Source organism: Phacochoerus africanus, chromosome 6 (genome assembly GCF_016906955.1).
Source record: "Phacochoerus africanus isolate WHEZ1 chromosome 6, ROS_Pafr_v1, whole genome shotgun sequence".
Classification (NCBI taxonomy): Eukaryota; Metazoa; Chordata; class Mammalia; order Artiodactyla; family Suidae; genus Phacochoerus; species Phacochoerus africanus.
Window position 1 is genome coordinate 110,087,387 of NC_062549.1, and position 12,251 is coordinate 110,099,637.

At 58.1% G+C, this 12,251-nt stretch overlaps 1 protein-coding gene across 1 annotated transcript; it reads right to left on the reverse strand.

The window, feature by feature from the left end:
• Positions 1-771: 771 nt before the first annotated feature.
• Positions 772-11,176, reverse strand: LOC125128942 (chymosin-like). The gene is given in 10 exon segments (XM_047783082.1): positions 772-909; positions 1,575-1,673; positions 2,261-2,405; positions 3,128-3,168; positions 3,171-3,261; positions 5,296-5,495; positions 6,275-6,393; positions 7,498-7,615; positions 8,365-8,515; positions 11,115-11,176. Coding segments are annotated over 10 exon segments (1,164 nt in total).
• Between the last annotated feature and the right edge of the window lie 1,075 nt (positions 11,177-12,251).

Consider the following 12,251-nt stretch of genomic DNA (forward strand, 5'->3'; position numbering starts at 1 on the left):
TGCGGCCTCTCTCCACCTCAGGACGGGCTGCGGGGACCTGGGAGCACGAGTGGTCTATTCACCGACATCTGGGGTCCTCGCGGAGGGTCCCCGGCCACGCAGCCGCTCTCCGGCCGCTGGTCAGGTGTGGAGCCTCTAAGACGGAGGATGGGACTCTGGGCGATGGTTCCTCCCCAACATATCGGCAACCTCAGGCCCTTCAGACCTCCGGGGTGCCCTCTGCCTATTCCACTAACCTCCTTCTCTTGATGGCAGCCAGGCCTTCCTCCGCAGAGACCCTGAGCCGCTCTCACGGGGCCAATAATCTCTACTCAATCCCACGCCAAGCCCTTGCTCCCCAGGCACTGGTTTCCTCCTGCACGGGTCTCCCCGCCCTACGTGCTCTTTCCCCAGAAAGATGCAGAGCGACCAACAGGACGGCCAGACAGGTCTTGCTTTTAAAACCCGGCCTGGGCTTGAAATGGCCGATTCCCCGCGAAAGTCTCCACCCATCACAGCGTCCCCTCCCCCCCCCCCCCGTGGCCCCAGCTCTGCCCGACACACCACGTGACTCACATCCTTCCTCCCCCCCCTCCCCCCGCCAGCGGGGCAGGGATTCAGACCCCAAAGAAAGCCAGGTGTTGCAGAATGTAGTATTTATTGAGAATCACCTGCCCAAAACCTCATTTATGTGTGTTCATGCATAAATGTGTGCGCGCACGCGCGTGTGTACATGTGTGTACGTGGCGGGGGGGGGGGGGGGCGACAGCGAGGTTTGTGGTCAGGGTGCCTTCAGATGGCCTTGGCCAGCCCCACGCGGTTGTTGGCTCTGTCAAAGACGCTGTAATACTCCTGGATGAAGACAACCCCCAGGATCCACTGCTGAGACTTACTGTCAGCCTGGAAGCCACTGGTGCAGAAGCCCTGGTCCTGGGAAAGAAGAGGGTGGCATGGAGCTGGCCCCAACCCCTGTGGCTGCGCCTGAGGATAGGCCTTTCCCGTCCCCTCCCTCCAGTCACTCTCCCATCTATCATCTCCTCGCATCCTTGAAATCACTTCTCCGGTAAGCATACAAGTATCAGACTCACCCACTGGACAATGAAGAAATCAAGACTCCACAATCCAGGACCACCTGGTGGTCCCAGCCCCCTGCCCCCCACCCTCCTGCTCTCAGCCCCTGTGGCCCCTGATGACCAGCCTGGGGCCTAAGGCTTTGCCTGTTTGGGACCAAGGCCAGAAGGCCAGTGGAGACAACAGTCCAGTCCCCACAAAGTCCAGGCTATTAAGAAAAATCCCGGACAAAGCCCCAGCCCCAGGGCTCAGGAGCTAGCTCAGCAGACCAAGGTTCCTACAGGTGACCTTGTCCTGCCCACTCCACCCACTCGCCAGGCACTGGGCTCTGTCCTTTCTGGGCTCCATTTCTCCCAAGATGAGGCTGTGGCACCACAGATGAGGCCCAAGGACAACAGGGCCCCACTCCGAAGGGCCAGTTGGTAGGAGGGCACACCTGCTTTCTCCGTCTAGGCCATGTCACCCATCACCGGGCGGGGGGAGGGGGCTGGGGGAGCCCAGATGTCCCCTCCGGAGCCTCATACCTGGTTGGTGTAGGCGGAGGGGGGCAGGGGGTACATTCTGCCGCTGATCTCAAAGACCACGGTGGGCATGCTGCTCAGGCTGCCGCAGTCGATGTCAAACTGGAGACCAGAGAGAGGGCCTCTTAGAAGGGCAGGGGTGTGAGCTGATTGCCAGAGGCAAAGTCCCAGACGGGACCTCTTCGTCTGCACTGGCACCAAGCAGTGGGGAGGGGCCCGCTACTCAGAGGAACCCCACCCACCCACCCCCCCGCCACCCAGGAGGTGCTCAAACCTCAAAGGAGTCACATGAAGGGGACAGTCAGCCCAGAGACAGACTCTCATGGGAGACAAAGAGGGCTTGGCGTCCGTGTTCCCGCTCCATGCCCAGCCAGAGCTCCCAAGGACATCGGGAGCTCTTAGCGGTCAGGGGGCAGCGGGGAGACCATGAGTGGAGGGGGACCAGAGGGCATCAAAGCTCTGAGAGTCAGGGATGTATGAGCCTCCCTGAGGACAGAGGTCAGACCACAGCTGCTACGTGAGACGTGGGAGCTCCAATAGCAAGTGGGCGCCCCGAAGGCCTCCAGGGAATCCCACCCCCGCAGGGCAGTGGGCCCCTCCGCATCTCCTTTGACATTTCTTCCATGTGCAAAGGGGTTCTCTCCTGGGGGCAGGGGTCTGGGGATGTGGGAAGAAGGGTCCGGCCTCACCTCGCCATACTGGCTCTCTGTGGCTCCGATGGCCATCTGGATGTTGAGGATGTCACTGCTGGGTCCAGCCAGCATGGAGGTGCCCGTGTCCAGGATGGCCTGACAGCCACCATCACAGGCCACCACCACACCATTGATGGTGACACTGCAGAGGGAAACAGGATGGCCTCGCAGCGCATCCAGCCTCCAGCCCTGCCTCCCTGGGTCCCTCCTGGCCTCCCTGCCAGGATCCTTGGCAGGAAGGAAGCCCAGCCTCCCCAGACCCTTTCTGAGCTCAGAGCAAAGACCCGAAACATTTTCTCCCAACTCTGAGGCTAAAAAGAAGCTGCCCTGCCTTCTATGGGACAGAAACATCAATGAAACAATGAAGTCACACATTTTTTAAGGAGTGGAATGAGTACTGCACTAGTTGCCCAAAAATCTGGTTTCAAGTTTTCTCCTGCTCTATTTACTTGCTGCAAGTTCCCCAACATTCCTGCACTCAGGCGTCCCGTCTACAAACTGGGTGCAGCAGCGCCCCTTCCTTGACTTCCTCATGGAAGTGAGGTTCAAACTCGATGTTAGCAAACCACAGAATGAGGAGAATCACTGCGCTGCCCTCCCAGGGTTTGGTGAGGAATAAACGGGCAGTCCCGTTCTCGCCCAGCACCAGTGCCTGGCAGGGAGCAGAGCTGGAGAAGCACGCTAGTCTGATTCATAAAGTGTAAGGAAATGTTGGGTGTTCTCACTGACGAAGGCCATTGGCCCTGGAGCATCTAATTCAGACTCAAGTGTGATGGTCTGATGAGGTACCAGGCGGACACCCGGGGCCCTCACATGCCTACACCTGGAGTCAGCCAGGCAGGGCCATGGCTACTGCTCACCCACCTGTCCACGGTGAACTGCCAGTACAGCTGCATGGTCACAGGCGCTGCATGGTCACAGGCACAACCCAGTGCAGGGATCCCGTGTAGTAGGACGGGTCAATGGCCCCCAGCGTGAGCATGCTCCCCTCGTCATTCCTGAAACCAAGGAAAGGCACGCTGTGGCCACCAACTCCTCCGCTCTGGGAGGAAGTACCCCAGCCCCACACAGCCCTCCCTCCTCCCCCCACCTCCCGGCAGATGCGCTTCAGACCCTGACCCCAAACCCCACTGCCACCCCCGAAAGCTTCAGATGATCTCTCCCAGGAAGTTCCCAGGAACGAGCCCGACTAAGATTCACAAGGACATGAGTTCAATCCCTGGCCTCCCTCAGTGGGTTACGGATCTGGCATGGCCATGAGCTGTGGTGTAGCTTGCCGACGAGGCTCGGATCCCGTGTTGCTCCGTCTGTGGTGTAGGCTGGCAGCTGTAGCTCTGATTCAACCCCTAGCCTGGGAACCTTAATGTGCTGCAGGTGCGGCCCTAAAAAGCAGGAAAAAAAAAAAGCTCTCCAAGCCCCCCTAGTACTCCAGGCTATTCTTTGGTGTCAGCTGCAGCATCCTTTCTCTCTAAGATCTGCGGTGTCCCCCCCACCGCCCCCAAGGAGAGGCAGCTCTGGCGCTGAAAGCATGGCCATTACCGCGTGGGGGAGGTTAGGAAGTAACCCTCCATGCGGGTCATGTGACCACCAGGCTCTGCCCAGGCCACCCTCGGGTGCTCCCAGCTGGGCACTGTGCCCCTGCCTCCCACCACCCAAGCCAGAAATGCTCCCAGCCCTTGGGTCACAAGTAGGGGAAGGGTCTTCAACAGGGTCCCATGTCCTTTGGATTAAAGCTGCCACCCCAGCCTCAACCCACTCTGAGGCTCTGTCTCACGGCCAGGACACATCAGCACGCTGTGGGTTACCTGCTTCCCTCTCTGCAGCTCTGGTCCCGAGGCCCCCTCCAGGTCTGGCACATGCCATCCCCACTGCCTAAAATTCCATGTCTGCCTGTCTCACCTGGACAGCTCCCTCTTAGCCTCAGGGAAGCTCCTCCGGGCCACCCTCACACTCACACCTCATCAGACTGGGCTTCCTCTTACTATCAAGGCTTCCGTGCACCCAGATCTCCCCTGCAGGGCCGGCCCTCAGCACAACTGTCATCAGGGCTGTGTGCCTCACTGTGTGCTGTTTCCCCTGCTAATACGTTAACTCCAGTTAACTCCAGTTTGTCTTATTCGCTAATGTATCCCCATCAGTGTCAACTGAGTGAATGAATGAATGAGTGAGTGAATGAATGAATGAGTGAGTGAATGAATGAATGGGTGAATGAATGAAGGCACCTATTGCCCCTTGCCTGGGTTCCCCTGACCTCAGCCACCCAGCTCCTTCTCCTGGGTGCGGTCCCCTCCTCCATGCCCTACACCCACCCCTCCATCGAGCCAGGCTGCACCCATCAGGTGGCTTGGGCAACCCTGGACTGGGAGTCAGGAGCCTAGTCCGCCAGTTCCCAGGGTCCCTCCCAGGCCTCAGTGTCCTGCATATTGACAGGAAAAGGTGGCCTGCCCTAAAAGTCTGAGAATCTCAGTGGCATCAGCAAATGATGACTCAGGCCCGCCACTTTGGAAAAAAGACATTAAAAGCCCCAATGCAGAGATGGGGTCAGACTTCCTTTTTTATTTCTTTATTTACTTTTGCTTTTTAGGGCCACACCTGCAGCATATGGACGTTCCCAGGGCTAGGGGTCAAATCGGAGCTGCAGCAGCCGGCTTGCGCCACAGCCACAGCAACGCTGGATCCGAGCCGTGTCTGCGACCTACACCACAGCTCACGGCAACACCGGATCCACTGAGCAAGGCCAGTTATCGAACCCACATCCTCATGGATACTAGTCAGGTTCGTTACTGCTGAGCCATAACGGGAACTCCCCAGACTTCTTTTTTTAAAAGCCAGAAAGGAAAGTCAAATTCTGGCCCAGGGGACTCTGGCTGCATCAACAACCATGCTGGGGACCTTCGGACAAGAGGTGGGAGGTGCCTGCAACAAGAGAGGTTTGCTCGGACGCCAGGGAACACCCCAAGGGGTGGGTGTGCCTTAGCCGCCGGGCCCTGCTGGGCCGTGGCAGTCCGGCCCGGGCCAGGTGCAGCTCCTACCTGCTCATGTAAACCGCAAACAGGTCCTGGGCCACCAGGTGCCTGTGCATCATGTTGTCAAACACAGGCACCGTGTACTCAGAGGCAAGCTCGGGGTAGCCCAGCCCCAGGATGCCGTCAAACTCTGAGTAGGTGAAGATGTCGCTGGGCTCCTGGGTGCTCAAGCCCACGGTCTGGTGGGCGTCCACGATGCCGGCGACCTGCAAGACAGGCAGCGTGACCACCAGGGGCCTGTGGCCAGAGGACCGGCAGAGGACCCGGGTCTGTCTCTGCGGCCACCCGGCCTCCTATAGGCAGCAGAGGGCAGAGGAGCCTAAGACCGAAAAGCCTAAAGGAGGAAAGCCCAGCCCTGAGCTGTGGTTTTGAGGGAACCCACCGATGAGGCAGGAGCAAGGGGCGCCCTTGTCCAGGGGGCCGAGATGCTCCCTGACTTGAAAACAGATGCCATTCCAGGACTTACAAAGAGTGTCAGATATATGAGTCAGACATTCAACTCCCACTGTCACCAGCTGTGTGACTCCAGGCAAGTTATCAGCTCATCGGAGTCTCCGGTCCCTCCTCTGAACAGTGGGGATAAGAATATCTTCCCCAAAGGGCTGTTGGAAGAGCTAAATTTAAAATGAGATCACACGTGTGACGCTGAGCACAGGCTCGGGATTCTGGACTAACTACGGCAAAGCCAAGAGAAAAAAGGGTTGGGAAGATGGAACTGGACCCAGAGAAGCCGCTCAGCTGGGACTCCAGGGATGACATGGGAGGGAGGCAGGGAAGGGAGCGAGGGACAGCCCACAGCGGCTGCGGGCTGAAATCCCTCCCAGAGTCCTTCCCCACTGGGCCACCCACAGGGGCAGGACCCAGTTGGCCTCTCGACAGTGGCCCAGGTGCAGCCCTGAGCCAGCGCGTCTGGGTGGAAAGTGGCTGGCGGGGGGGGGGGGGGGGGCGGAAAGGCGAGTGCTGGCTGGCCTGAAGCCCCACTCACCATGACAGTGTCGTAGCCCAGAAAGCCCTGAATGCTGCCCGTGCCGTACTGGATGGACAGGGGCTTGTCCAGGTTCTGGAAGGTGGATGACTTGCTCGGGTTGAAGCGGTGGTGGTTTTCTGGAACACAGACCCAGGGTGAGGGGGGCCCATTGCATCTTCCTGTCACTTGGCAGTGCCCGCCAGGGCCGAGTCCTCACTGGCCTCATAAGAATATGGCCTAAATCCTAACCCTTCTCTCTACTGAAAATGAGCACCCTCTTCATGCCAAGAGCAACTCTCTGGATCCCACAGAGCTCCATCAAGACAATTGTTCTTTGCTGCTCAACCCACCTTCTGACCCCCAGGGCTACCTTCAGAGCTTCCCAACAAACAAACAAAAGAAAGGAAGAAGAGAGCCATTCTGGGGTTTCCAGGGACCAGCTTCTACCAGCTTTGTAATCTCAGGAGAGTCTCTTTGCTTCTTTGAACCCTGGTTTCCTCAGCTGGGAAGTGGGAATAAAAACACCAACTTCCCAAAAAAAAAAAAAGGACATGGCTCAGCAGTAAGGAAACCAACTAGCATCCATGAGGATGCAGGTTCAATCCCTGGCCTTACACAGTGGGTTAAGGATCCATCATTGCTGTGAGCTGTGGTATGGGTCACAAACGTGGCTCAGATCCCGTGTTGCTGTGGCCGTGGTGTGGGCCTGCAGCTGCAGCTCCGATTCAACCCCTAGCCTAGGAACTTCCACATGCTGAGGGTATAGCCCTAAAAATACAAAACAAAACAAAACAAACAAAAAAACTCAAAAACACACCAACCTCATGGGATTGCTGGAGAAATAAATTATTTACATATATTAAATATGTACTCATCATCTCTCCATTTATTCTCCCAGCTCCCACTGGCATGTCATAGCCCCATTTTATAGAAAGAAAAACCAGGGACCCAGGAGAATAAGCAGTCTGCCTTGGCTCCTGATAGAGCCAAAAAAAAAAAATCAAAAAACCCACAAAAACAAAATTCCCTCATTTCTGGCTGGTGCCTTATGTGCTAGACGTATGATGTGTACTCCTTCCCAGTCTGTGGCCAGATGGGAGGTTGAACAGGGAGACAGGACACACCCAGGAGGCTGGGCATGTCCAAGCAAACTCTCCTGCGCACCCACAATTTCCTCTGTGCCCCCCACCACCGCTGGCAGAGCAGGGGTGGGGCAGTGGGCAGGGCGGGGGGTCACTCACGGCAGGCATCGCTCTTGCAGTAGACAGAGGGCACCCAGAGGTTGGAGGAGCCGGTGTCAAACACCACGGTGAACTCCTGGGGCGGGGTCCCAATGTAGATCTTCCCAAAGTACTGAGTCTGAGGACAGACGGCGCCAGGTCAGGGGCAGAGCACTGTGGGGCGAGGGCTGGAACTCAGCACAGAGCCCGTTCAGCTCCCCAGGCCCCAGGCTTCCTGCCCACAGACCTGGTGGGTCCAGGCGCAAGTCACAAAGGAGGGTCCCTGGGGAGGGTTCTCCATCCTTGGCCCCCACGCTGGGCTCCCACCCCTGCCCCTCCCACAACCCTGCTGGAATCAGCTCCCCCAAACAGACGCGAGACCAAAACGTAAGGCCTGCCTGGTGGGCAGGGGCGGGGGCGGGGGGGCAACCAGCTGGGTACAGGCCCCGGACCCAAGCTGTCCCAGCCACACCCCCTTGCCAGCTCTCCCCAGGTGCCAGGACTGGGCTGGGCAGAGGTGGGGATGACCTGGGTAAGGAAACAAGGGCAAGAGTGACAGAGGACAGAGAGACGGGCTCCAGAAAGGAAGAGGGCACAGCGGGGGGCCCCATCCCCGTCCAGCCCAGCCTCAGACACGGAGTCCCCGGGCCCAGAGAGGCGGGCGTGAGGTTGGATCTGAGAACAGAGCGTGCACCCCCGCGGGTCCCTGTCTTCAGAGCTTAGACCCTTGAGGGCGAGGGGAGGGGTTTTGCAGGGCCTGGGGGCTGCCCAGTGCCAGGGGACAGCCTCACAGCCCCAGGGCTCCATGGTTTCTAGAAGAGGGATCGGGGCGGGGCGTCCCCCACCCTGGTTGGGGAGCGCTACCGGAAGGCTGGCCGAGCCACTCACATCCAGGTAGTTGGTCAGGGGCTCATTGGCCACCTCCCCGAAGCTGGAGTACTTGCTGCTGAGGGCATACGGCTGTTTCTGCAGAAAGTCCTCCAGGAGCCCACGCTCCTTTAGCTCCTTTCTCAGAGACTTGCCTTTGCGCAGAGGGACCCTGAGGAGAGGGGGAGAATTAAGGATGAGGCGGGCATCTCCCAGGGCTTCCCAGCCGCCAAGCAGGGCTCAGAGACTCTGGCTCCATAAGCTGCTGCCTCTCTTCTGTATCCTCACCCAAAGGGACAACTGTGCTCTCCATAGGTTTGCAAGCCACGTCGGCCGACGAAACACAGTGTTCGCTGCCCTTTCCTACTCCCTTCTCTCTCTTTTAATGTTGGTGGAGACTCAAACGGTGTATTTTATAACCCACTAATGAAGGTTGCAGCTCTAAGTTTTGAAAGATACCAAGCATATTCTCATTCAGTCTCCAAATTCGTGCCATGGACCTACTATGTGCCGGGCACTGTATGGGGCCCAGAAGTCACCAGAGAGGAAAGGGTACAGTCCTTACCCTCCAGGAACACACTGTCTGGGGAGGAAAATGGTGCCCCCCACGCTCTGGGACATGCTATGCCAATGCTCCTTTGCCAACCCCTGTTCTCTGCTCTCTGGGCAGCCTAACGGGGGTAGAAATTCCTCAAAAGGTTTCAGCACAGAGCGTGAGTCCCCCCGGAGCTTCTGTCAGAGTTTTTCTGACAGAGCTCATCTGTCAGAAGATGAGCAGCAAGAGAATCAAGAAGGGAAAGAGCAGGAGTTCCCATCGTGGCTCAGTGGTTAACGAATCCGACTAGGAACCATTAGGTTGCGGGTTCGATCCCTGGCCTCGCTCAGTGGGTTAAGGATCTGGTGTTTCCATGAGTTGTGGTGTAGGTTGCAGACATGGCTCAGATCCTGTGTTGCTGTGGCTCTGGCAAAGGCCGGAGCTGTAGCTCCGATTAGATCCCTAGCCTGGGAACCTCCATATGCCACAGGTGCGGCCCTAAAAAAAAAAAAAAGAAGAAGAAGAAGAAGAAGGGGAAGAGCAGGGCTTCCTGGGACCCCGTCTCCACCACGTGCTGGCTCCCTAAGACCCTCTGAGCTGCAGCTTCTTCCCTGGAAAACAGCTTACCTCTTCTTTCCGGCCACTCTGGGGGCCCTGCCTCAGACCAGCCGAGTGGTTTAACCTCTCTGGCTTCTCGTTTCCTCTCCTGCAGATGGAAGGGCTGTAGAGTGTGATTCCCCAGCCCTCACCACCACCCCCAGCTCTTCGTCACATGGTTCCACCTCTGTGGCTTTGTTTTCAGGATCCTGGAGGCTATAGGTGTGAACGTGCTTTGAGAGGGATAAGATGGTGATGGGTTTAAGACCCATAAAGAAAACGGGTTTTCTCATGTTGTTCACGTCCCACACGCAGCCCACGTGGAACAGCCTAGCATGGGAACTGAGGTCTCCCCCCCGGCCCCTCCGGCCCCCAGCCCTCATGTGCGACTTCAGCAGCGACCTGATCTGTACATGGAAAGTTCTCCAGACATTTCTCAGCCTTTGTCTCTGATGAGAGAAAAGGACTTCGGTTCAAAAGGAAGGAGGCTGGACTGAACTCCAGGGAACAAGCCCACAGCTGCCCGTTCCCGTGTCCCCCCCCCACGTCCAAGCCCCAAGTGCTTTCTCCTTTCTCCAACTCTGTTTCCCGATCAGCTCAGGATCCACGGGCTGAGGGCCTGGTGACTCCCACAGTAGCAGCGGTGACTCTGCTGAGCTGTCCTATCCCAGCGCACAGCCCAGAGAGCCTCCCTCCATGGAAACGAGCATCACGCAGGCTCCAACCACCACAGAAAGCTCCGCCCCACTCCTGCCTCCGAGGCCACCAGATGCCTGGCTCCTGGAAGGACTTCACTTTAGGGACCCCCACAGGCAGTCCCCACTGGTCAAAGGCACCAGACTCATCTCAGGGACCCTGCTGCCCAGGCCTGGATTCAGGTTTCCCCAGGCCCAGGGCTCAGCACGTCTTGAGCCTGGGCACCAGCGGCGGTGTGCTGTCATGGCAAGAGGGCCAGCCCCCCTGGGACCAAGTCCGGCTCCTCCACTTCTGACCATGCGGCCTTGAGCAGCTCAGGGACCCTCCCTGAACAACAGCCTCTTTATCTGTAAAATGCAAATAACAACATCTATCTAATGCCTGAAGGCTGGTGACTGGATAGGTCAGGACCTAGTAGCAAGCAGCTCAATCAGTATCAGTTATTTTTGGAGAAGAACCTGAGAACGTTGCCCACCAAGGACTTGGCGCAGCATGGACTTTTATTTTGCTTAACAGGTGCCTACATCGCCCTCACAGTGTGCCAGGCACTGTTCAGGGCGTTTTACAAATACTAACCCGTATACTCCTCACGACAACCCTGAGATGGACGCTTCCATCATTCTAATTTTGCAAGCGTGTGTTACGTTAGTGATGGAGTTGGGGACCAGATCTCTGGCTGTTTGACCCCAGAAGCCATGCCCTTAATCTCCCAGCCACCCGTCTGACCCCTGTTCTTGGCCACCACACCCTGAGGAGGAGTCAACGCTTTAGAAGGAAAGGTCCCGGAATACAAAGCCAAGGCTGCCCAGGATCGATTCCCCTGGGAATCTGAAGCCTCGCCTCGAGGATGCCCCAGGGGGCCCGATGGCGGCAGACCAGAGAGAGACCCACCGAGCGAGGTTGCATGCGAAGCCTGTCCCCTCCCCTGGGGCCTGACACCCACCTGGTGATCCCACTGCCCTGGGAGAGCGCGAGGACCGCAAGGAGCACCACGAGACACCGCATCCTGGACCTGGGCCCGACTGCCGCTCCAGCCAGCGCCCACTCCCACCGGCTTTATAGAGGGCGCGGGGTTCCCTCTGGCAGGGAGCCCAGTCTGCGGAGATAGCCCCTAACTCCAGGCCACGCCGCAAACACATTAAGATAGCACCCAGGCTGCGAAACACCCGAGCTGATAAGGGCCCCAAGTTCCACCACCCTGAGGACTTCAAAGCTGAAGGGTACACGTGCCCGATCGTCAGGCCAAGAAATGTCACCCGAGCCTCCCTCATCTGATTTCCCCTTTCAAACAGGACCTCTTGAGCTAACACAGGTGGGGCCACCTCCTGGGCCCTATCTCAGGTCCCACTCTGTGGTCTGCAAAGAGCCCTGTTCCCGACGGGCCCCCTCCCGCCCTCGCTGCCTCCCAACCCCAGGTCCCACATCAGAAGCCCCAGCCGGCCCTGTCCAGCCATCTCCCAGCCCAGGTTTCCAGGGGGCACTCACTCTACCCCCCAAGTGGCAGCTGAGGCCCAGAGAGCTTGTTCTAGCTGTCACCTCTGTCTAAGAGAGTTGCAGGCCCAAGCCTCCTGCACCCCAAAGCTGTGTCCCTTGGTTCCATGTTAGAAGGACATTGGGAAGGGGAGGGGGTGGCTGCCAGATCCCATGAGCAATTGAGGGGCCTGGGAACGGGAACGGGGAGGGCAGGCGTGTGCCACCCACGAAGAGGAAGGAGGAAGTCATGGCATGATGGTCACATTCGCGGAAGGACTTAGGCATCCAAGCCACACTCAGAGGACCCGGAAGAGCTTCTCAGAGGCCCACATGCAGGTGGTTGTGATGAGTAGAGGGTCCCAGGGTCCTGGCCAGGTGGGCCAGGTATGCTCTTGGGCCTGTAGCCTGGGAGAGAATTAGGGCAAAAAAGGAAAACAAAGACTTAGCCATGAACGTGGGAGAGATCCTATCTTGGGTGTGGGGTTGGGGGAGGTGGGGGCAGCTATAAACCAGAAGATCAGGGCCAGGTCAGGATAAGGCAGGGGCTTCAGGACCACACGTGTGAAGGAGACCACGGTGCCAGCCACCCATTGAGAGAGGCCTGGTG